At 33.0% G+C, this 26,577-nt stretch overlaps 1 protein-coding gene across 5 annotated transcripts; it reads left to right on the top strand.

Annotated features, from left to right (window-relative positions):
• The first annotated feature begins 67 nt into the window (after positions 1-67).
• On the top strand, positions 68-25,717 carry LOC134249689 (kinase suppressor of Ras 2-like). 5 transcript variants are annotated; one of them, XM_062732019.1, is made up of 23 exons: positions 68-280; positions 4,504-4,644; positions 5,851-5,995; positions 6,640-6,850; positions 7,285-7,491; positions 8,062-8,124; positions 9,404-9,513; positions 10,450-10,489; positions 11,190-11,276; positions 14,682-14,767; positions 15,184-15,384; positions 15,562-15,628; positions 16,216-16,267; positions 16,882-16,968; positions 17,285-17,376; positions 17,779-17,872; positions 18,209-18,297; positions 18,435-18,534; positions 18,725-18,858; positions 19,146-19,277; positions 19,504-19,633; positions 20,827-20,984; positions 22,485-22,627. In XM_062732019.1, the coding sequence occupies exons 1-23, from the start codon at positions 116-118 to the stop codon at positions 22,492-22,494; spliced, it is 2,601 nt and encodes an 866-aa protein (XP_062588003.1). In that variant the 5' UTR covers positions 68-115; the 3' UTR covers positions 22,495-22,627. The 5 variants fall into 5 exon arrangements, with proteins under 5 accessions (XP_062588003.1, XP_062588001.1, XP_062588002.1 ...); XM_062732017.1 differs by having other exon boundaries at positions 15,562-15,646; XM_062732018.1 differs by lacking the exon at positions 20,827-20,984 and having other exon boundaries at positions 15,562-15,646; positions 22,485-25,717.
• The last annotated feature ends 860 nt before the right edge of the window (positions 25,718-26,577 follow it).

Below are 26,577 nucleotides of genomic sequence, written 5' to 3'. Positions count from 1 at the left end.
TTGTCATCCGACTTCAGTGTTTGATGTTTATCCAAATGATGACGTGAATTGTAAATGTCTCAAACTGTCGGACAGTATGTACAGAAACAGTATATATCGATAACTAGGTGACAAAATGTCCGATTCATCAGACGCAGAAAACGAAATCGTCGAGAAAACTTTGAAAAATGTGGAATTCATACAAACTATGATAGATAGCACTGCCAAACTGCTACTAGGTTTACGAAATGAATGTGCAGCCACAAATGATTTAACACAGAATGAAATAAGAGAGCAAGAAGTGAGTACAGAGGTTGAATTTTAGACACAAAACAAGCAGTGCAGTAGGCTGAGTAGCTACACTTGTTAAAGATATGGATTATGGGAGGTGTTAGCCTAAATATTTTGCAGATTTTTTTGTTGGGTTTTGACAAATACTCCAGAAGTGTATTTTTTTTTCATGTTGAGTTTAACACCATTAAACGATTAAATGCATGCTCGGGTAAAGAAATAGTTTTATACTCTTTCAAGCAGAAAATCAAATTGGCTTACATGCAGGTTTCTATTTGCCAATGACCAGGATTTGGCCCCAAGACCATAAATTGTGAACAGACTTACAAATACTTTATATAAAAATCGAGATATGAAAATTCAAAATTTTGACTTTAATCTGTTTTCAGTTTATGGTCTTGAGGTCTGATCATGGGGAAAAGAATACTTTTATTTCAACAAGTAATCCTGAAACCCTTTAGCTGTTCAGATAGGAAATGCACTGTTGCTTCAAAAGTGAAGGAAAGAAATTTTCCTTGCCACTACTTAGTTCTTGGAAATGTGACAGAGACATGTTTGTGCCTCAGCATTGATTTGAATCTGGGACCCCAGACAAGTGCTCTACTGTTTTAAGTGAAGGGTTAGCTCACTAGCCTAATCTAGTAGGATGCAATATATATTTCCAACCCCCCCCCCCCCCCCCCCCCCCCCCCCCTCCAGAGATTGAGATGTCCATCTCTTTTGGGATGCCATTGAAAATAGCCAGTCGGATCGAATGTGGGTACCAAATGTAGCAGAGACATACTTCTGAGCCTGAATTGGATTTAAACCCTGGACCTCTGGCTTGCCAGTCCAGAGCTCAACCAAATTGAACTTCAGGTTTAACCCACAAGCCCAAGCTAGTGCAATAGCATGTAGCTACAGAACTGTAGTCTTGCAGTTTTATATATTAGTCTTTGACCATAACGCTACAGATCCTGTAATGAGAAAAAGGTGCAATTTACGGTGCAAGATTTTCTGCACGCTGTTGGGGTGAATTTCTTCTGTTCTCAGCATTATTCAATCTACTACATTTAGAATTTTTCTTGATAATAAAATATATGTTTTCTCGAGTTCTCTAAATTTCGCATAGATTTAAGTCCAAAAGACTTTTTGTTGAATAAGCCAAAAGTATAGGTATAAACAGATGATACAGATTGACATGTGACACAGTACTTGACACCACTTTGGACCAGTATTTCATGTGCATAAGTGGGTATATACAGTTTTATTTGATTTGAAGTGAATATTGTTATATAACACTTCATATTGACCTACTATGGTAATCATATGTAATGTTATAGTGACTGGTATTGGAAGTGTAGGAAGTAGTTATATCACTCTACCTGTCTTAATATTATATCTGTCCCTAAGGGTACCCTGTCCCTTAATATGAAATTTAAATTGCATTTTTTTTTTAATTCAAAGGAAAAAAAGAATTCAAAATTGTAAAAATTTGTTCAGTATTCATGTAGATGCATTTACATTGATTTTCTTGATCAGTTAGTGTAATTTAAGGTTGTGATATTTATTTTCTTGCAGGATTCTTGATAATACTGAATTCTTCAATGTAAATACCAAAATTGTCATAATGGTCTTGTCATTCCATCCAAAAATTTAATTACATGTATTAATATTATATAATTTCATGTGTGTTTTGTGGTCTGAGGTGTCAGCAACCAATTAATGTGCACATGGATGCTAAACAGAGAGAAAAAAAACTTGCTATTGCCTAATAATGACATAACTGACATTACTGGTTTATAAGGTAAATAGTAAGCATTGTTTACAAATGTGATTTGTGCATACAGATGTACATATATTATTAAATCTGTGTCAAGAATCATATCATAAACATATCATGTCTATCAAATTGAAAAAAGTAAAGCTTGAACAGGGAGTTGAATGTGTTGATTTGGGGGGGGGGGTTTCACTGTTTTATGCAATCATTGCAATATTAACTTGCAAGCTTTTAAAGTAAAATGTACGTGTATAATGTATATAGATAAATGTTCATAGTCGCACTTTATTGCATGATGAAAACTTCTTTTAGAAATTTTTCTGAGAAAAATCATAATTAAAATGCAATTGTTTTAGGAGAATGTCCATTTTTCTTAATTGTAAATACCTATTAATGGGTATTTTTGTGATTGAAAATGTCTGTGATTAACAACATTGTAAGCATATTTTGCAGTTTCGTTTTGAGAATTTATTCTATTGGCAAAGTTCTGCAAATATAAATAATAATCATAATTGCGGAAAATACTAAAGAATTGTGAATTTCAAGGCCCCAGGGTCAGGGGTACCATAAAGGAGGAGGGGGGGGGGCTGTACTTATATATTGATCATCATATTAATGCTCATATTTTCATTTCAATATCAGCACAGACATGTAATATTATACAATATATTTATAAAGTTAAACTTAGATAATGTCTTTGCTGTGATCCATTGTCGTAATGACTAATAATTGTGAAATCAGAAATATTTCTGAGAGCTTTTAAGTCTACTCTGCAGCTATATATCTGAGTTCTCATTGCCAGCATTATTGTGTTGACATGGGTATTATGACACCTGAGTACTGTCGCCTTGACTAGGGCAGGTCTTTTTGTGGTTGATATATTTAAATGACACATTCCAAGCATTCCTTTCACAGGAATTCCAAATAAACACAGAAGGCTTCACACCACACACCAGTAGCCATTTAACATTAGTTACCTGTGTGAGACTTACATGTAATTATTAATACCAAATTTGTACGTAGGTCCTAGATTGTTTTACTGCCCTACTTTATAGCATCAGTATTGTTCAGAAGATTCACTTCCTAGAAGGGCGTCGTAAACAAGTGTGTGAATCTGACTAATGGTGAACAATGACAGCTAGGCTCAGTGTGATGTTACCATGTGTGAACCTTTGTCCCCAATCACAACAGAACATGCATTGTTTAGTATATATACATTTATTTACCCAATTAACACATTATATTCATTGTCATATACTGTTAGTCACTGCATCTTGTTTAAATAATGTGCTATAATAATGCTATCTAACACTTGCTTAGTATTATTTCTTGATATCACACAAGAATTATCTTATTCTCATTAGTTGAACATAGAAATTTTATTGGTTTCATTTTAACCCTTTATAAGAAAAGAAAATTCCTAACTGAAAGTTAATTTTGTCTTTTTTGAGGTCAAAAGGTCAAAGGTAAAGGTGGTAAATTCATATTTCATACATTTCTTTGGTGTGTAAAACTTATTTACGCGCATTATCTGAAGAAGCTTTTGAGTTTTTAAGGAATGAATTTAATAGCTACCCATTTTATATGGTATAAACTGGGTTGGGGCAGTTTACGCTTTATAAACCGCGAAGCGGTTTATAAAAAAGCGTAAACTGTTCCAACCCAGTTTATACCGTATAAAATGGGTAGCTATTGAATTCATTCCTTATAATTTAATTTTCATTCATTTGATGTAAGAAAAAAAGGTGATTTTTCTAACAAAATGACTTCAATTTGTACAAAATTTGAATGTAACGTAAGGCGGATTGATACGTTTTTGACGAAAGTCGTTGTGACGTAGGCAACCCATTTTATACGATATGAAGTAAATTTTTTATCCAATCAAATACAGTGTTACAACCAGAATAAAATTATTTGCAATTAAATTTTATACCATGATGATAACTCCCAGTGTCCCCCTGCCCTGCTCAGTTTTGCTCTATTTCTGTTTGTCTGTAATACTATCATTTCCAAGTGATACTCAAGAGGCCTTTGAACTTTGCAATTAAATTCTACATGTCAACTCCCTATTGCCTAAAGAAGATGCCTAACATTATTAATATTTAAGTCAAAATGTTTAGAAGAGACTAAACTGGACACACTTGTTTTTTTTTTTGTAAAATTTTGACAACGCTAAGCAAGAAACTTTCCCCTCAACCACGTTAACATCATTGTCAAAATTTTACAAAAAAACAATGTAGAACGTGATGTAAACTTGTATACAATATTTATGTGACCTATTGTTTGGCTTTAATAATTTTAATTCCTCGTTAGATCAAGTTTGTTGATGGTCGAGGGGAAAGTTTCTCGCTTAGCATGTGAGAGGCCCAGGTTCAAATCCCGGTTGATCCAATTTTTTTTTACCTGTTGACTTTATGATTAAACATTTCATTACTGTATCACACAAATTAGAAGTCATTTTTGTCTGATTTCAGAGTAAGTTGCTGAAGCTGTTTAGTAAACAGTTAGTACAGACAACAAAGGTAGATCCAGAGAACACACAGGAGAAATTGTCTGGCTATCCTAAAACTGACCAATGGCTGACGGTGGTGGGCCTCCCAGAAAATGCCGTACAGGTACATAACAACTATGTTACTATATTTAACTAGGTGATGTGAGAAAATCTTGGGAATAAAGTTTGTATTATTTGAGAAAACTCTCAGTTCAGTTTTTGTTTATCAAGTGAATTGTTATTGGGATACAACAGACTTAAATGAGTAAGAGAATTACAACCAAATAATTTTTTGAAAAGGGAGGAGGGGTTAAGTTCAGAGACTTTAGCAGCAGCAATGAAAAATAAAAGTATCTTTCATTAAAAAAATTGAACTGCAGCTATACTATCTGGCAATAAGTAGACAGCAAAACGTCATAGAGGATAATCTGAGAGATCTCTTTCTAGATAATTAATTATTATGATAAATAAACTTTGCCAAATCTGTTTTTTAGAATATTTTCTTGTCATGATTGTTTTAAGTCTTTTTTATGTGGAATATCGGATGAATGTTCTCAAGGTGATCAGGAAGCCATTATCTACATGTTTAGAAATTAGAATCCCCCTTGCCTTCCATATTTGGATATAATATAGTTACTCAGAAGGATGTAGGAGTGCATTATACATGTTTTACAACTATAAACATAAGTATTCCACTTGAGTTCAAGTTCTGTTTAAGGAACTTCAAAGAATCATTCTAATTTTGGCACTGATGTTGTTAAATTATGAAAAAATAAACTTTTATAAAATTGAATCAGTAAGCAGTTTATATTTAAAGATCCCACTTATATTTGTCCCTTTTTGTCATTTTTGTGGGCTAAAAACTCCCACACCCTTAGTTTGAGTTTCAAACCTATCTTAGACGTATTCATTGTGGAGGAAATTTTTATTTGATTTGATTTAGAATATTCTTTTCCTAGTAGAATAACTATAAAGAAGAAAAACTATTCACATATTTACTTTTCAGTGCATTATTTCTCTCACCTTTGCCTTGGGAAATAGTTTTGGTCTTTGGGGAACTTGAATATTGCTGACCCTTAATGATACACTTTGATTGTATAATCTATTAATCATGATAATGTCAACTCATTAATTACAATATAAATCAGACTGACTAAGATGAATGTAGATACGATAAAAAAAAGTTTTCTTAATTGGACTACACGTTCCAAGAAATTTCAGCAACAGGAAATTTGAAAGTCTTTGATGAAATGTACTATAATAGGAACAAAACATCAACAAGGTAGATCATGTAGAACTTAGGAATTAAATTTTTGTTTGTATTGTTTAGGAGATTCTCAAAAGGGACATCAAGCTGGGGATGTTACTGCAAATGTCTGAGGATGAGGTACAAAGCTTGCTCCAGCGATTTAATACCGCAGAGGAGGACATCACCAAGCTCAACACAGCCCTCAGAAACCTCAAATTATGGACAGGTAATATTGCCCCCAGAAACCTCAAATTATGGACAGGTAATTATTGCCCTCAGAAAGCTCAAATTATAGATAGGTAATATTGCCCCCAGAAACCTCAAATTATGGACAGGTAATATTGCCCACAGAAACCTCAAATTATGGACAGGTATAGTGGACCTTCAGATATCCGGACGCCAGATATCCGGATGCTTCAGTATCCGGACGATTTTTAACTGGAACATAATTTTTTAATGTTATTGTATCTTATTTAAATGGTAATTCAGATATCCGGACGCTTCACATATCCGGACAAATTGATTAGGAACGAAAACGTCCGGATAAATGAGGCTCCACTGTAATTATTGCCCTCAGAAAGCTCAAATTACAGATAGGTAATATTGCCCCCAGAAACCTCAAATTATGGACAGGTTATATTGCCCTCAGAAACCTCAAATTATAGACAGGTGATGTTGCCCCCCAGAAACTTCAAATCATGGACAGATAATATTGCCCTCAGAAACCTCAAATTATGGACAGATAATATTGCCCTCAGAATCCTCAAATTATGGACAAATAATATTGCATTCAGAAACCTCAAATAATGGACAGGTTATATTGCCCTAAGAAACCTTTTGTTATTTTAAAAAATGTTGCTGATATTACAGGTCGTGAACAGCATGGAGGTCTGGCTGATAGCGATATTGAACTTCACTGGACGCAGTACCGGTCACCTTCCAGTAGCCCGTACAACAGTTCCCCAAACAACCCCTCATCAGGCCGTCCCTCCACTTCATCTGAGAACTCTCAACTCCTCCCCACTCCACCTCACAGCACCCCCTCATCACCCTCACCGGTCCACCAGGAACGCCAGTACAGGTCAGTACAAAAGTCACCACCGTCCCATGACAACAATTCTTTCATTTTTTCATTTTACAGTATTAATTAAATTGTGTGCCCAAAATTACTGTACTCATTATACAATGTTTGTTTTGTTCTGTTTTGTATATGTATAACTGTGATGATTTTGGACACTGTTCTGTATGCTCCACTGTGGGCCCAAATTGGTTGAATAAATATTCTATTCTATTCTGTACTTGGTTAATATAGTTCTTTGCAAGCCCCCCCCACACAAACACACATGTTTTTGCTTATGTCTTTGATGAATATTCACAGTAAACAACAGATTGCCGTAAATGATATCCAAATGAAAAATATGCATTTTAAAATATTTTTAGAACAAAAATTCTTTCATTTTCTCATTTTACAGTATTAAATTGCGTGTCATGATGATGTGAACATTTTCTTTACAGAATTACCCCTCCAGCCACGCCCCCAACAGTTAGACCACTACCACAAAATTCACTGATCCCCAGTACCCCACCCAGCAGGATCAAAGTCAAAAGTCCCCCCACCACCGTCCCCATGACAACAAGCAAGTCCTACACCAATCTACATACCAACCTCCACATCAAAGTGGTGGATGTAGATGGAATCAACAAATACGATGGAATCAACAAGTAGGTGGATCCAGGGTTTTCAGTTTGTGTAGAATGCTGGCTTCAGCTGATTACATTTATATGTGTGTTACATTTTATCACATTATCAAGAAATGTCAGATCTATGTACTTAATGTTGCTTTTCAGATTGCTGGATATATTAATAGGGGGTGAGGGGGAAAAATTGACAAGAAACAGAACATTTTAGCAATTTGATATTTCCAGAATAGTGTTACTTAGGTCAATTTTTGAATTTTTTTTCATTGGTTTTGAAAAAAGTCAACAAAAAGATGATATGGGATGGGGGCTTAAAAAACAATACTTTTTAATGAAGGCCTTTGCAACATTATTGAATTTGGGACAGACTATATCATTTAAATCATTTATTGTAAATACATGATTTTATCAGTGTCTGAGTTAACTCCTTGTCTGAGATTTTCCATGTCATTTAAGTTTTTAATATTGTCAAACATGCTTATTGTAGATTATCATCGCACATGTTACTATTTTTTCCTTTGAATTTTAATTTTGTTTCCTTTTCTGGTGGTTAGCTGCACGGCGCTGATTTTGGTGTGTTTTCTTGTCTTTTAGATTTAACAAACACTTAATTACTAGACCGTCCCATCCGCCTCTGATTAAGTCCTATTCGGAAGAGTGAGTGTTACTTGTGGTGTGTTAATTAAGGCATCATTAACATGGAATGTCTGACCATCGCTTCTTTTCTCATTAAAATCTCGCTGATTGTTTTCTGAATTTTACTATTTGGCTTGTAGTTTCTAGTAACTTTTCTTACTACAGCTGATCAGTATATCCTATAATACATAAAGAGGGGATTCTTACTATATTATCAGAGGAATGTATTGTTAACGGTATCTTGTATTTGAAATTGTGTACTAGGTTTATATGTGTCTACGCATTAATCATTTTAGTTGATAATTTTTTTTTTAGTTTTTAGATAGCAAGAGTTTCTCTGGTCTTGCTATAATATGGCTTGAGAACTTCAAGCTTGTGATGCAAAATTTTGCTTGATAAAAATAGAGATCAGTTATTATACTTACATAATAAGAAAGAGATTTGCAAGTGGAATGAACAGTCTTTTACTTTAGCTTGTTCTAAATCTAGATGCTTTGAAAACATGCACATTTCCAATACTATTTTCTAATGGATGCAATAAAATTGAACTGCTCTAAGATTGTAAGGCATTAAAGAAAGGAAGCGTATTTCACTGATATGTACACTGTGTACCTAAATCTGCACCGTAATTAACATTTTGTGTCAATAAGAAATCATCACATTCCATATTCACTATGTCTGTCAACCATGTACTGTTTGTATTGCAACACAAAGCAACACTGGGTTCTCCCCCTTTAAATTATACTTCTTAATTATTCCAAACTTCAGAGGGTATGCCATAACTTTTATATATCAAATACTATGTATTTAGATTTCATTTATAATGATAACAGTATTAATGTGTATTACATGTTGCTGTGACTTGTAAATTATTAATTTGCTTTGATAATTTGTTAATTTAAACTAAATTAGAATTTAGATAGTTGAGTGGCTCCTAAATTGTCCTCCTAATGAAAAAAAGCTCTTATTTACAGAATTGGGTCAATATCTCACCCATAACAAGGATATGAAGTGTAAACTTAACAGTATTTAGTGTCAACACAATATTTATATCTTTTTTAATCCTTTTCACTCAGAAATGACTTGTTTCATTTCCATTCATGTCCATTGTACAAGTAAATTAAAGAGCACAAGAAATTAACTTTCAGGCATGATTTAGCTTAGAAATATGAAAAATTGTAGTAAAAATCTAAACCATGGCTTAATTTTAATTATCAAAATATATAATTAGCTAGAAAATGTTATTTGTATTTAAAAATATTAAGTGTTTAACAGACAGTAATTGCATTTATAACAACAGGAGAAGGAAAAGACCAGATCTGACGCTGGACAACACACACGTGGTCAGAAGGCCGTCCAATGAGGACCCCCACCCATCACCCTCACAGACCTCCCCCTCATACCTAGATAGTGAGTATACAGAACTGTCACTTATATAGCTGTCCAATGAGAACACCCCCCCCCTCATACCTAGATAGTGAGTATACAGAACTGTCACTTATATAGCTGTCCAATGAGAACACCCCCCCCCCTCATACCTAGATAGTGAGTATACAGAACTGTCACTTATAAAGCTGTCCAATGAGGACCCCCCCCCCCCATACCTAGATAGTGAGTATACAGAACTGTCACTTATATAGCCGTCCAATGAGAACACCCCCCCCCTCATACCTAGACAGTGAGTATACAGAACTGTCACTTATATAGCTGTCCAATGAGGAACCCCCCCCCATACCTAGATAGTGAGAATACAGAGCAATCTCATAATCATTGCAGACATTCCCCAACATTGATAAACGTCCAATGAAAAACTCCTTATCAAACCTCTTGGTTATACTTAGTAAGTATCAAGAACTGTCTCAAATCATTATAGACATTCCCAACTTTGAAGACCATCCAATGAAAAGTCCCAATTCAAACCTCTACCTTTTTTTCTAGACAATATGTATACAGAACTTTTTTTCAAAAACTTTACGGGGTATATTCTTGTTTGGTTAGAATACTTACAAAGTAGGACCCCACAGTTACAAGCCTCTGATACCTAGACAATGAGTGACAAAACTGTTGTGCACAGTCAAACATTACACAGTGACATTACCCCCAAATTTATATAAGCATGTCATATTGAATCATGACAAACCTCCACCCCTTACAACTCTACATTATTCAGGTACTTGTAATCATAGTTTGTAATTGTCAGCATACTTCAGATATGTTTTATAATACATAAAATAAACTGTATAATATAGTCAGTTTTCAGTTTGTGGTAGATTTAGGTGCATTCAGAGTTCTATATGTACTTTAGCAGGGGTTTATTGTAATACTGGTATTTCTTTTCTTTTTCAGCTAACCTCAGTATTCCTCGGTCTCCTAAATTTGTTCACAGGTTTGAGAATTTTTCGTGACATTTGGTATTTAATTCAGATTGAGTTTTAGTTGATGTTATTCATGTATGATTAAGTTTAGGATGGTTAATTTGTAGTATGGATAAACATTAATTCTCTTGTGCTATAAGGTTAATATACAGAATACAAAAGTGTAATAGAAGTGTTAAAGTAAAATAAAAGTGTAAAATGCATATATTTTAACAAGAACACCATTTTAATGATAATGCTTGTTTATGCATTTCTTATTTGTGAATTTTGCCTTGTCGTAGGATATCAAACACTTTTAAGATCACGACTTGTGACTTCTGTCACAAACAAATGTTTCTTGGATACAAGTGTAAAGTGTGCAAGTAAGGGAGCTAACTGTTGTCAAAATAGAATCCATGTTGTCAGACCTCAGATGTGTAAAATGTTTATCAGATTTTACTGAAAGCAAAAAAAGATGAGTTTACCTAGTAAGTATTTTGAATAAAAAACATTCTAAATGTTTATCAGATTTTACTGAAAGCAAAAAAAGCTGAATTTGGCTTGTAAATAGTTTGAATGATAACATTTTACATATTGATAGTGTCAGAAAATGTTGTGGTTGTATATTTTTTAAAACTTTTTTATGACCACTACTTTTACCTGTATAAAGTCACACCCCCTCACATTATGTGTTGTGTCTTTAGTTTCACTTTGTGTTGTGTTTTATCCTAGATTTAAGAAAGGCTACATAATGAGTGGTACCTGTGAAGTCTGTTCAAAGCAGATTTACTTCATGGGAAAGACCTGTAAAATTTGCAAGTAAGTTATGGTGCCCTGTGCTAAGTCATGATGGGTGGTACTAATTTGTTGAAATGTGCTAACAAATGGTGATGAACCATCTTAACAATACTAGGCATTTATCAATGAAAATTGGAGCTTTTGTGTGCTTGCTGGGGGAAAGAAAGAAATCAAGTTTTTATGTATATAAAGTGATCTTTCAAAATAAATGTAATTTTAAATCAGATATGACACTGTAATATGCTGGCTTGGGTAGTGTAATTGTCAGATAACTGTTAGTATATTGTCATTCCCTGTCATTCTACATGAAGCTTATTGTCTGACCTGGTGGTTAAATTGTGACTTTGTTTGAATTAGTCTTCATGTATGTAATTTTGTATTGATATTAAAACAAAGCATTTAAAGTTGGAGAATATGCAGTTATTGACTGGGTATGAGGGCAACATATGATTTGTTGGACCTGAAGGTGAAAATGTTGCCCAAGGCCGCAGGCCAAGGGCAACATTTTCACCTTCAGGTCCAACAAATCATATGTTGCCCAAATCCCAGTCTATAACTGTTTTGTTATACCCTTCAGTGCTCATTTAAGATTTAATCAATACACACTATGTTATCAATTACTTTACATGGAACTACAGTAAAGGTAAAACAATAGCTGAAAAAGAACCAAATTAATTATATTTTTATCATACAATGTATCACAAAAATTATTTATCACAAAACATACTCTTTCCTTCTTCCTTACCTTGCTGTTAGCAACAACTCTTGCAGCTCTTAACTTCGGCTATTTCAGTGTTGCCGATATTTAACGATGATTAATCACTTGTGACGTTGCGGTCTAACAATTCTTATGTTGGACCGGCAGGCCAGTCAACAGTAAAATTGTTAGACCGATGTAATAAACATTTCTTTTGTTGGACTTTTTATTAGTAATAAATATATAGAAAGCTATATTTATAAGGGTATAACAATATTTTATATGGACCCCATCATTGACAGCCCTTAATTACCTGAGTATTATATGAGCATAAGTAATCTCACTTGATCAAGAAATTTTAGTTTCTCTGGCACAATGGTTAGTGCACTACTGAGTTCAGTTTGAATGTAGTGAGGAAACTTATTCATGTAAATATGCACAAATGTACAGCTGTGTTTTTTTTTTTAGCTGAGGTGTTCATGTTTGGATATTATGAAAATATTGTACATGTATACATGTTCTGTAAAATCACATATTTTGGTGGGGTCAGTTGAGGAATACATTTTAAGTATTAAGTTATCATTTATTTAAAATTTAAATATTGTGGATAACATGTATTTTGGGGTCTATTCAAACAACAAAGACAATAAAAATGAAATCCACACGAAATTAAGTGATTTCACAGAATTCATTGTTGTTAATAGTTTTGTGTAATACATTTATATGTAAAGTATTTGTATTTTGATATTTTGTTTATTTGAAACACATTTTGAAGAGCTAAAATTGAAACATTTGAATCAAATGATATTCTGAAAACAGAAAAATAAGTCAAATTCTGTTTAGGAATTATTAATATAATTTATCATGTAAAAGTTGATCTGAGATAGTTAATTTTTAGCTCTACTGGTCAGAGACCAGAAGAGCTTATGCGATAGTAATGCGTCCGTCGTCCGTCCGTCTGTCTGTCTGTCTGTAAACAATTTTTCAAAATGCTACTTCTCCTACAGTTTTGGTCTGATTTCAATATAACTTGGCACACAAGTAGACTACACTAAGATACATAATTCTGTGTATCGGTTTTTGATTTTGATGAACGGTGTTGCCGTGGTTACTAAAAATAGAAATTTCTGTGAAATTCTTTCAAAATGCTACTCCTCCTACAGTTTTAGTCTGATTTCAATATAACTTGGCACACAAGTAGACTACACTAAGATACACAATTCTGTATATCAGTTTTTGATTTCGATGAACGTTGTTGCCGTGGTTACTAAAAATAGAAATTTCTGTGAAATTCTTTCAAAATGCTACTCCTTCTACAGTTTTAGTCTGATTTCAATATAACTTGGCACACAAGTTGACTACAATAAGATACATAATTCTATTTATCTGTTTTTGATTTCGATGAACTGTGTTGCCGTGGTTACTAAACAGGGCTCCCACTGGACCGAAAATATTTTTCGCCACTTTTCGCGACACAAGCTTTAAGGAAAGGCATACTTACATCTGATTTCACGACAATGCAATGGACTTTTTGTTATTCAATTTTTTTTATTATGTTTATCTGACACTGACATTGTTTTAAAATTGTAATGTTTAAAGCTTATGGTAGTATCCATTTAAAAAAAGAAAAAAATAATAATGTTGGAATTACACAATTAATTTAATATTGTATTGATATCAGCCAACTCTTGACAGAAAAGTTCTCTTGATTATATTTTTTTTCGCCTGGGAAGGGGGGGGGGGGGGGGGGGGGGGATAGACCTAGTAAAAATATGACATTTTTTAAACTTGGAGACTCCTGACCAGGGTTTAATATGCAAGCTCATGTTATTGTAAATATAATTCAGTGTAATTTACTAACTAAACTACTGAAGATAAATATGTTTCCAAACCAATTTCTTTTTCACTCTTTGTAAGTTAATGATATATTGATGTACACATTTTTCAATTTTCAGTAGGTAAAATTTGAAGCCATTCTTTACAATTTTCGTCATGTTTCCCTACTTTCGGTTTAAAAAAAACGATCTACATAGATCCAGATTTTGTTGATAAAAATCTTTTATTTACTAATTTCATCTCCTAATAACACTTCCCCCCTTTTGTTTAATCCAAATTATATTATTTCAAGCAATTATGTAACCCTTTATTGCTCCGGGCTAGTTACCTAGTCAGCTCTGTTCGTTCAAGTGAGACGTGATTTCCTACATGTAGGTTTCAGTTTTCACACCTCTGCTGCATTAAGTAAACAAAGGGACTTATCTGTGTACATTGAATAAACAAAGGAGCTAACCAGGACTACACAAATTTTGTACATGGTACATCTAAAAAATAAATTCATTTTCGCCACTTATGAATTTCTTTTCGCCACTTTTGAAAAAAATTCGCAATTGGCGACAATGGCGAATCACAGCTCGAGCCCTGTTACTAAAAATAGAAATTTCTGTGAAATTCTTTCAAAATGCTACTCCAAATACAATTTTAGTCTGATTATAATATAAATGTGGCATGCAAGTAGACTGCACTAAGAACATAAAGAGAATCAAGGATCATTTTTCTATCTATTGCTGTCGAAAAGTTTCAATTTCCAACTGCTTAAGTACTTTTCTCTTCCTTTGCTATAAGTACAAACTAGTAGAGCTTCAGTCTCGACAGAGACTTCTGGTTTTTCTATACTTTTAACCTGACTCTTATGAGTCTGTTACTGTAATGTATTTATCCTTGACTTTTAGATTTAAGTGTCACAGAGACTGTACGAGTCGTGCACCATCACAGTGCTTACCAGATTTCTATTCCTTAGACCATAAACACAGGGACGGTAAGAAATTATCTGAGTAAAAGAAAGAATAATTCAGTGAAGGGAGAGCTCCATCAATAGTTGATGCATGTAAGATGACTTGAATTTTCATTAAAAGGGGGAAAAATGAAATAAATTTTGTGGAATTTTTTAACAATTTCATCTTTAAAATCAGCAGAATATGTGGAAAGGAAAAGACTTTTTCTTTTAAGATTAAAAAAAGTCTGAGAGATTTTTTTTTTAATTTATAGTACCAATAAGTGATGTACATGTATCTATATTTAGTAAGATTTCCCTAATTGCTAGACACTATATGACTCAGAGAATTTTTTTTAATTCATAGTACCAAGAATTGATATACATCATGTATTTATATTTTGTAAGATTTGCGTAATTGCTGGACAGTATATAATTTTATTTACATTATCCTTTTATAGGTTCACCCAGTCCAAGTGCAGAAAGAAATGGCATTCATTTAAAACCCCATAAGAACAGTTCAGCGCCCGCTTTCCACAACACAGATTCCGGTTCAAATCCCTCCTCTTGTAATTCTTCCACCCCCTCCTCCCCTGCCACAATGAGGTATACCCCCTCCCCCGCTAACACACAGGACTACTCCACAACCTTTGTTTACCCAGGTGAGAATGATAATTAAGGTATGATATTTCAACTGTTGTAAGCTGTGTAGATCGAAAAAAAAAAACCTGATGAATTTTAAATGTTAAATGTTGTATACTGTATTTATGACCATAAATGTTTAAGTTAATGTATAGTATATTCATGACTTATTCAGTGTTTGTTAAAACTTTTAACAGAGATTGTAAAATCCAGTGCTGATGGAGAAGTCTTTGTAGGAAAAGAATCTTCTGTGTCCAGTCGGAGGTCAGTGTCCAGCATAAAGTAAGTGTCTAATTAGTCAATCATAAAGTAAGTGTCTAATTAGTCAATCATAAAGTAAGTGTCTAATTAGTTAATCATAAAGTAAGTGTCTAATTAGTCAATCATAAAGTAAGTGTCTAATTAGTCAATCATAAAGTAAGTGTCTAATTAGTTAATCATAAAGTAAGTGTCTAATTAGTCAATCATAAAGTTAGTGTCTAATTAGTTAATCATGAAGTAAGTGTCTAATTAGATAGTCATAATTTAAGTGTCTAGTTAGTCAATCAGAAAATAAATGTCCAGTTAGTCGATCATAAAGTAAGTGTCTAATTAGTCGATCACAAAGTGTCTAATTCGTCATTCATAAAGTAAGTGTCCAGTAAGTCAATCATAAAGTTAGCATCGCGAACAAAAGCAATCAACTCTATAATTTGTCACTTCAGGAGTTCAATATCTTACCATCTAAAATGATTCATTTTCAATTCTTAGGTCTTAATTTTCATTTGTTTAGAAATAAAAAAAAAAACAGAAGAAAGATTTCTGGGAGTAGATTTTGTTATATATTTCTTTTTTGTTGTTGTTATTTTCAGAGACGTTGTTGGTACTAATACATCAGATGATAGCAACAAAACTTTAGTTGATGTAAGTAAAAGATAATTACTTTGAAATTACTAGTGTTCATATTAGTTTAAGTTTCATTGTTTTCAAGGTATGGGGAGACCCACGAATTTATGTCCACCACGAAATGTAAACTTTCATATGCATTACTACTTAACATTCTCCAAGCATGAAAGCAGTTCCCCACAAACCAATATTTTTCCTTTAAGCCTTGAAAATTTGACCCAACGAAATGTTTGATTTTACAGTATCTTGAGATTGTGCATATTAATCAGAGCCTCTAACCATTGCTTGAATTATCAGAGAGTTGGGGTTCTCTAGGTAAAAGTAAACTATCAACAGAATGCTCAACAGAAAAGGAAATCTTTCCATTTCATTAAGTAATAGAGAAGAGCTGCGTACACAAAAATGATTTTGTACAATTTTATTCATCTGAACACAAGTCTTAGCATTAATACACAAATATAATTAATGTTTGATGTTTTTATTCCATATTTTGTCTTTGTATGCTGTAGAGTGTTTACTCTGTATTTTTTGTGTTTTAGAGTATTTACTCTTAATTTAACTGTGTGTTGTAGAATAATCTTTCTGTATTTTGTATGTTGTAAAGTATTTACTCAATACTTTGTATATTGTAGAGCAATGCGTCCGAGAAGACTCTTGAGAGAGAGGATTCTATGGACAGTCAGGATGGCATTATTCACCACTGGGATCGCGGCAACAGTGTATGTATAATATATATCTCACCACAAAAAGTCATAGGAAAGTAAATAAGAAACATTCCATCATTCTGTCAGTCTAATTCTTTTCAGCACAACTACTCTCATACTGCTTAATGGAATTTAGAAAAACTTCATCATGTTCATAGTTAATAAGAATATGTGTAGATTTGTGTATGCACTGGAATATCTGATTCAGTTTTTTTTTTCTGAAAGCTATGCCAGTTTTTAACTTGCTACACCAAAATTAAATATATCTTATTAAAGATATTTAGGTTTGTGTGCATAGATTTATAAACTGTTTATTGATATTCATTTGCAGCTTTCTGTAACGTTAAAAGAATGGGATATCCCATTTGAACAGTTAAATTTAATGGATAAAATTGGAACAGGTCGATTTGGAACAGTATACAAGTAAGTATTGTGGAGTCAAATATTAAACTTAAATACACGTTTTTTGCCCTTGGATATCAGGGTTTTTTTTGCTCTGATTTAGATGTACACTCTACTTCACAAAAAAACTTATAAACATATGTAACTTTTAAAATTTTATAGATTGTTATATTCTAGGGATAGCAATTTATGACCCGTTGACCGATTACTCGGTTGGATTTGGGGGGGGGGGTCTATAAATTGAATTTAATTGAATTTAATTGAAAAAAGAATGTCTACAAAATGTGTATTTTGATATAACAAATAGGTTAATCATTCAGAATGTCTTGCGGTTAACCAGTTTGCAGTTCTGTATTTGATTACCAGCCCTATTTTCTAATTCATATAAGTCATAGATTTTCAGTTTAGTCTGTTTGTTTTTAGGGGTACATGGCATGGTCAAGTAGCCATTAAAATGTTACATATGGACCCTGACTCTGATAACAACCAAGCTCAGCTCTCAGCATTTAAACTTGAGGTAAATCAAATCAAATAACTAAGCATAGCAATAACATTCGTATTCAAGGTAATTCAAATAAATAAGCTCTGATTGCAATTATTTAATATTTGAGCTTGAGGTAAAAAAAAAGTCTCAGGAAAGAGTAGGTAAGAAAATTGTGAGATAATGGATTACTGTTACAGAATTTGAAGGATCAGTGATCAAAATATTTCAAGAAAGTAGTTCTCAAAAGTTATATTTAGCCAGCTTTTCAAGTAGCTGTCAACAAACTTATATCTAGAAAGCTTTTCAATATTTGTTGCTAAGATGATGATCAGGAACAAAAAAAATATTTAATTCATCTCTTAATTTAAGGTGGCAATGTTGAAGAACACAAGGCATGAAAACCTGTTACTGTTTATGGGTGCTTGTATGAAACCACCCCAGCTTGCCATAGTTACCAGGTAAACTAAACACCAATGTAGAAATCTGTACAACAGTTTATTGTAAGGAAAAATCCTTTAACAAATATACCAGGTTGTTTGTGCATGGGTGGGAAATAAGTACTGATTCTGATGTCTTTTTTGTTTTGTTTTGACAGTTACTGCAGTGGTCAAACACTCTATACCTATGTCCGGACGAATGCTCGGGAAAAATTCAACATGAACAAAACAATTCTGATAGCTCAACAAATAGCACAGGTAGGTTTTTGTGGGTTAAGTTTGAGTAATAGTCCATAAATATGAATCTCATTTAAGATCTTGAATCCTCAGAGATATTCTAATTACTGTGATTTTATTGACATTCTTGGGCTTCAACTTTTGTGCTTCTTTAAAAAAAAAATGACAATATCAAGGAAAGAGACACAGAACTTTATCAATTTTTATTTAGGGCATGGGTTATCTACATGCAAGAGGAATAATCCATAAAGACTTAAAAACAAAGAACATTTTCTTGGAAAATGGCAAAGTTGTAATTACAGATTTTGGATTATTTAGTGTCACCAAAATATGCCATGGCAACAGGTATTATTTCTATTCATAGATATTCACATTTCTGTATATAAAAAGTTCAGGTTACATGTATTCATTTTTTTCACATATAACTGATTACCTTTTGAATTTCTCCGATAAAAGAATTAAAATGTGCACTTTAAGTTTTCTATGTAAACGTTATAGCATATGTTTGGATAATTATGTTACATGAAATTTGATTCGATTATAAATACATTATATGCTACAAAAAATTGATTGAATTGTTAAATGATACACAGTGTGTTACGGAATTTGATTGGATCATAAATATATAACAGGAAGGGTGACTGCCTCCACATTTCCCCGGGCTGGTTGTGTTACCTCTCCCCTGAGGTCATCAGGTGTCTTCATTCCGGGAGATCCAAAGTGGACCTACCATTCTCTGAAAAGTCCGATGTTTACGCATTTGGGTATGTACTTTTGAGAATTAAACAAGCTAAAGTTTAGTAAATATTTCATTTAAACTTTTTGAATCACATACAGGTACTTGTTATTTATTAGACTTTCAATAACAGTTGCATACATGGAACTGACCCCAATTACTGGTGAAAAGTTAAGCTACATGTACATGTGTAAATTTTGGTCTCCTAATTAAGTAATATTCTCTAAAAAAAAAAAACAACTTTTTTTCCACAGCACAATTTGGTATGAGCTGCTAGTAGGTGATTGGCCTTTCAGAAACTTAGCACCAGAGTGCATCATATGGCAAGTAGGGAGAGGGATCAAACAATCTCTGGGGAGTGTGATGGCATCAAAAGAGGTCAAGGTCAGTATTTTTCTGCATCATCAACTTGTTTTGCTGCAGCTTTGAATAGTGTGTGTATATATATAATGTGAATTTAGTCTTTACAGAGGCAATATTTGTGTAGCTTTGTCAAATCTGTGATACTTTTGCATACTTACATATACATTTTGTAGCATAATTTAATAACATATTCCATATATATTGGCTATTAAATGTAATTGCTATGTACTCATAAACGTGTGGATAATTTGTTGTTTATTTCACAATTTTGAGCACATTTTTTGTTTTTCTTGTGCTGCTTGCTAGTAATATATTGCATTGAGAATTGTTTAAACAGAAATGCAGTTAAGATTTGTGTCACCTGTGTACTGGTAGTGTGCGATTGGCTTATTTTATTCCTCATATTAATCATTGTCCCCCGCTTTCACTAAAGCATGGGGAAATTGGTATAGGTTTTGAATAAGAAGAGAAAAGGCTTTTATATTTCACACTTGCATTACATGTGACAAGGCATTTCCACATTTGTTTCAGTGACCTTAAAGTTTGACCTACTTTGATAAAAAAAATTACATTCAGTGGTAATAAATTTTGAATGTGGGAAAATCAGGTTTTATTATTTCACAGGTAAAACATTTTTTCAGGAATACTATCGTATTTTATCTTGTGACAGTGGTCTTGAAGTTTGACCTACATGTCAATGTTTGCTTCTGATGAGAGATATTTTTACATATGCATTATCTGTGACAAGACATTTTCATAACATAATGACTGTTTTCCCCATGACCATGACATCTGACTTAATTTTCCACCTGCAGAGACAGTGCTTTCATATTTTCCCCATTTGCATTATTTGTGACAACAGTTTTGCATGCACTGCGCTATATTTGTGATGTATGCCAGTTTCACAAGTACTTCAGTCTTGGCTGTAACTTTTCATCAGAAGATATTGTTTCAGAGTACACACACAGTGTACAAGGATTATGTGTAAAAAGCCTTTTTTCTCAAGAATAATAGGAACACATATTTCAATAAATTAGTATACATGCAGTTTAACTTCATTTCATATTGATCAAAAAGCAAAGTAAAATTACATTTACGGCTATCCTAACTACACAGGACATAGGTAAGAGGAATGGAAGGAATAGAACACAGGTGACACATTTGACCAATGTGAAGCAGGTCAATCTTCACACTAATCATTTTCTCCTTTACAGGATATTTTCTGCTATTGCTGGTCGTTCAAACACTCTGATAGACCCGAATTTAATCAGTTGTTTGAACACATTCGCAAACTGTCCTCTAGGATTCCGCCCAAGTCCTTTAATTATAGGCGTTCCTCTGATCCAGTGGTCCTGGGTGCCAGGCCCCTAGGGTAGGGACTAATACGGTGTCATGTAACCCACCCTACAGTCTAAAGCATGCTGCATGCCCTTAATCTCCGAACTTCCTACCCCACCAAAATGTGTGGAGTGTATATACCTTGAAAAGTTAGATACTGTTACATGTAGCAGGAAGGGGGTAGAGATTTTCTAACTTCCACCATATTTTACTGCAGAGCATCAGATCTGCAGTATTTTTTCTTTTATTCTAACTTTCCATGTCTGTTTATTTTGCATTTTGTAGTGTAGCCTTTGATTTTATACTTGTGTGATTTTAAATTGCTGACATCACTTATATATTATATGTGTAAGCACGTTTTGTATTACCAATTAGTTTGATGTGGTATCTTGTAATTTTTTCCTGCTATGTGCATTGACTTGTGCTTTAATATTTCATTTAGATTTGTTCTTTTTTGATATTTTACCCATATATGGGTTATATATAAGTCTGCAGTGTAAAAGGGCACAGATGTTCAAATTCTCTATTACATATAATTCAGCCTGAGGAAACTCTGGAAGAAGAACATTGATGGTGGTTCACAATAGAACACAACATTATTACTTTTTCTTTAAAGGAATACAGAGTGTAATTGTGCTTAATTCAAAGTTGGTGTGAATTAGCTTAATAAACCCAAAGAAATCCAGCTTTGAAAAGTATTTAGTATAGGTTTTTTGTGAAAGTTTATTATCTTCATGCACCTTTAATACACACTGACAATAAGGCTTCGATATGAAATCAACCAATTTGAAAATATGCACATCATGTATGTAAACATTGAAGATGGCTCTTCTTCTAGACCATAGCTTACAGTTATGTGCTAAATTTCCAGTATGCCAATATAATGAAAGTTTCAGAAGCTAAGAACAAAGATAATATACTCTTACCATAAAAAAATCAGAGAGGGCTACAATATTGCAGTTAAAATGCTCTTAATCAAAGTTGCTCTTGGATCATACAGGTTTTAAAATGTATCAAATTAAAAGAATGATTTTGCATTTTATGACATGATTGCATTTATCTTCTTTTTATTTTCTTTGCTCTATTAGAAATATTTTGGTGGACTTTGAAATAAAACTGCAGGATAGATTCTAAATATACATGTATATATTTTTAAAATGATGATGAGGGAGGGAGGCATTTTTTTCTTTTTTATTGCCCCTAAAACATGATGAGGCAGCTTTTTACATTGTACAAAACCCTAAAAAATGATGATTTTCAATAAAAAGGATCAGAGGCAAAGAGATATTTTTTTTTTTGGCCTTAAACATATAGATTTTCTACAGGGAAATATTTTGTAGATAAATATGACAATGATTTACTTCAAATTCTATAAATTGTAAAAGCCATTACACACTAAGAAGAATTTGAAATGTTAATGATGATATTGAAAATTCTTATATTAGTTTATTTTCAAAATAAAATCTAATTTAAAAAATCTTTTAGAGTTATTTCCATTTGCTTTAGTATAATCAGATTGACTTCCCTTTCACAGGATGTTCTGATGATCTGTTGGACGTACCAGCCGGACGACAGACCACAATTTAAGCACCTCCTGAAGGCGATAGAGAGGCTCCCAAAGAAACGTCTGGTGCGGAGCCCCTCCCATCCTGTCCACCTGTCTCGGAGCGTGGACTCTGTGTTCACCGCCTAATCACTCATCTGGAACCACGTCTTTCTTATACTGTGATAATTAATATCTGACACAGTCTAGTAGTTATCCAGGTCATCAGGTTCAAAAAGACACAGGAGGAATTCCAAAAGAAAGTTTATTAATTAATTCTTGTACCCAATCTAAATATGACCAAACTTTTTTTTCTCCCAAATGTGGTCCTTTTTCATGCCTGATGTTCTATAAAGATAAAGAATGTGAATCAAGCACAACTTGTAGGGACATGACAGATATGGACTCCTAAGTGCTTTTATTTTGTGTATGTTCAATGATTGTTATTTATTTAATTCATGCTTTTCACCCTCATCCGATTCCATTCCAGAGTTGTGTGAGAAAAGTGTGCATTTTACATGTGAAAAATGCTCAAAGTAAATATAACAGATGTTGATTTAAATTTTTAATTGAATTGTAATATTTTTTTGAAAAGGTTTCACCCTTTTACTCTGTCCAAATATGAGGTTCTTTTTTTCCAAATCCTTTGTTGCTGCTTTTTTTTTTATTAGAAACTTTGTTATACATGTATGTAAAACAAAAATTTTAGTTTATTTTTCAAACTTAAAATATTTATTTTGTATTATGACAAGGATGAACATGTGGACATGAGAGAATGAAAGTGCTTTACAATGACATTCCTTAATTTTCATACGACACTGCTCTTCCAAAGAGCATGTCTGCAGAACATTTAAAACCTTTATGCAAATGTGATATATTGCGCCATGACCATTAATTAGCAATGTATAGGGAGTGGTAGATAATTCTGAATGACTTCACGATGTGCATTTTTATCATTATAATGTAGACCTACCATTCATTCTTCTCTAGGGTCAGTAGTCTTATAGAAATCACCATGGAAACATTTTTATATTATTATATGTAGACACTGGATAAAGCATAATGACTGTGTTATTATTTATTACCATATAGTTTATTATTTGTACATATCATTTTTCTTATTTTTTATCCTAAGATAAATGTATTTTAATTTCTTTCTTTTTTTAACAAATTCAAAATATTGACCGCAAAATTCAGTAAGCCATCTTATTCAACATCATCCTTCATGAAACAGAGTAAAAAAGTTCAATGTTCACCCTGGGTTAAAAAAAATTGGAAACGGGGCTTGCCAGTCTGCCTATATCAATAAGCGTAACTTGTTTGCAAGAATAGAAATAAACATATAAATTGTGCATCTACCAAAGGGAAATATTTCGAAGGCATTACTGGAGGGGAGAATATCATTGTAGAAAATGGATTTATGCATCAGTGATTTATGCTTAATTGCAAATATCTATGTACAGATATATTACATAGAAAATTGGAAAAGGGGCTATTACAGTAATGCAGTTAAATTGATACATGTATTATAGACAGTCAGATCTTAGCTACCATTGACATTGCAGATTTCAAAGTCTTGTGGATTTTGGAATTTAAGAACTGGTTAAATGTCCTTTTTTTTTTTATTATACATGTATTGAACTTTGTATTTCTGATTATCTGAAGGATGGTGACTGAAATTAAATTTTTAGCTACATATAGGAATGTCTAGATAGCTCACCAGTTGACTGTTTTCCTTGCGACAGCAAAGCAATGCTTTACTTTGTCCGTCATCGTCATTATTTATGCATGTAGTGTTTCATAACTTTGTACCCATCATGCAATATCAGACTTGTCTGGGCATGTGTGATTGAAGATACCTCCATGTTGATTTATATGTCTGTGGGAGATTGATAGGGGGGGTGGGTGGAGGGGGGGTCCTATTCCAGTAGCTGCTTTTTCTCAACATTGATAGGAATGAAGAGTGCACACTTAAAAGCATGCTGTGATACCTCATATAAGTAGAGGAATAGAGTGTGTGTGTCATGTGCATCTACAATCATTTACATCTTTGTTACAATGGACTTAAAAATTGAATAATGGATTGATATGTTGAGATGTTATTAAATGTCTGAGTATAGAAGTTTTAGTATGAGAGGACACTTTATAGTAATCATTGAATCAATCTGTTGGCACAATTATTTGACATGATACAGTAAAACTTGGTTACAATGGTTAAGTCCTGGGGACCTGTGAATTTACTTAACTCTAACTGTAATAAATTTGTTAAACTTGCAATTTACATGTTTCTCTCTAGTATGACTCAAATTTGTCCAGAGAACTATCAAATAAAAAAAAAATTATTTTGGATTAATATACAAGTTTTCTGATAAGTTAAAATGAAATGAAAGTCAAATGTAAAAACTATGAAAGTGTGTACCAGATGCAGATCACATTTTCACTACACATTCAAAAGTCGAGAAATTTTTAGGCTATTTTATTATGTGTGTGTGTCACTCTACTGGTCTGTATGACTTTGTCAGTCATTTAAGTCTTAGTTACATCTTTTTATTATTCAATTATAGACTGGGCATTACTCTTCTACACTTTATTCTACAGTATTCCTCATATTGAAATGTCAACACTATTGTTTGAAATCTTGTATTTTTAAACCAAATTTTGATGTCGCTGTTATGCCATGATTTTAAAAAAAATGGTCTAAAGTGAAAAATACGTTTTAGAACAAATGCTTGTAAGAAAATTTCCAGTATTAACAGTATTAATTGTTGAGATATTAAAAACATTAACAAGTCAAAGTAACTTTATATTTAGTACAGATAAAATTCCCGATTCTCATGAGTATTTGATCTCAAATTTTTTATTAAGATCTTCATGACGGATATTTTTTTAAATTAAAATATTCATGAACAATTGATGTCTGTTGTAAAAATGTAGTGTATACACAATCGCAACATTATTTTTCTCTGTCTGCATTGAAAAAAAGTTTAAACTACTCTTAGTATGGTATTTCACACAAAATTACATACAGTAATTAAAGTGAAATGACTTGTATCTGCCATGGTAAATCTGAGTCTCTGAATGTGACGAAATATTTCCCACATTATATGTGCTATTATTGTGAGCATGACTGTGAGTTTTCTGACCATTGTTGATTCTTTATTTCTATGTGCAATATGCCACGTGTACAGAAAGTGATGAAAATAAAAAAAAATCTGTTTGATAAATGTATTTTCATTGTTCTTTGAGGTTACAGAGGTCTCTAGTACTTAGGTCATTTGGTACCTTGATTAAGACACACCATTTGGTTATGTACTTGTATTGCACACTGAGCCTCAAACCTTGTTAGTTGATGCATTTTTTAGGGAATGGTACAAAATAAGGTTACTTAGTTCATTTGTATTTTATATCGATACATAATGCATTTTGTTAGGAAAGTGTGTAGCAAACCTATAGAAGATCAACTTGGTCTCTTTTGAAACAATGGGTTAAACACATCCAGGTAATTTCTGGATCTTGTACACTGAAACCTGTCCAGTTGATGCATCTTGGGAGGAAGATCGATGTATCACAACACACAAGTGTAGTCTACAGACACATCTTTTCCATTGAAGTTACAAATAACAGGGTCAAAGGTTGTAACTACCAATAAGCATATATTATTTCTAGATGGGTTTAATGTACCCCTATATTGCCCTTTTCTTGCATTTACGTCATCAATACACAAGAATTTGTAGTTTGTTTGCAGGATCTGCCAGTGCCTTGATCTTGCCCAAATATCCTTGATTCAAGGTCATGACATATCAATAGGTAAAAAGTAATTTCTATGTGAAGTATGAACTTTGGTGTTTCTCCTTTAGAAACACATTTGTAATTTTTTTTCTCAGTGACATTGACCCCAGGTCAAGGTGATGTCGCACCCTCAGCCTACAAGCAATTTTTGTGTTGGTATAGTACATATATTGCCTAGTTGGAGGGGGTGGGGAGATAATCATATTTTGCATGGGTTTTTCCCCCTCTCCTATGACAGAGTCAATCAGCCAATGTCCATACATCATTCTTATTTTTAGAACTTATTAATTAATAT

The sequence above is a fragment of the Saccostrea cucullata genome, unplaced genomic scaffold (assembly GCF_032062105.1).
Source record: "Saccostrea cucullata isolate Sc308-1 unplaced genomic scaffold, CSIRO_AGI_Scuc_v1 ctg305, whole genome shotgun sequence".
NCBI lineage: Eukaryota > Metazoa > Mollusca > Bivalvia > Ostreida > Ostreidae > Saccostrea > Saccostrea cuccullata.
The sequence above is the reverse complement of the archived record's forward strand: the minus strand, read 5'-3'. Positions and strand labels throughout refer to the sequence as shown.

Coding starts and splice junctions, on each gene's coding strand:
- LOC134249689 (XM_062732017.1), top strand. CDS start 116: ATGTCCGATTCATCAGACGCAGAAAACGAAATCGTCGAGAAAACTTTG. Junction 5,996..6,639: donor AAACCTCAAATTATGGACAG/GTAATATTGCCC, acceptor CTGATATTACAG/GTCGTGAACAGCATGGAGGT. Junction 19,278..19,503: donor TCCGATGTTTACGCATTTGG/GTATGTACTTTT, acceptor TTTTTTCCACAG/CACAATTTGGTATGAGCTGC.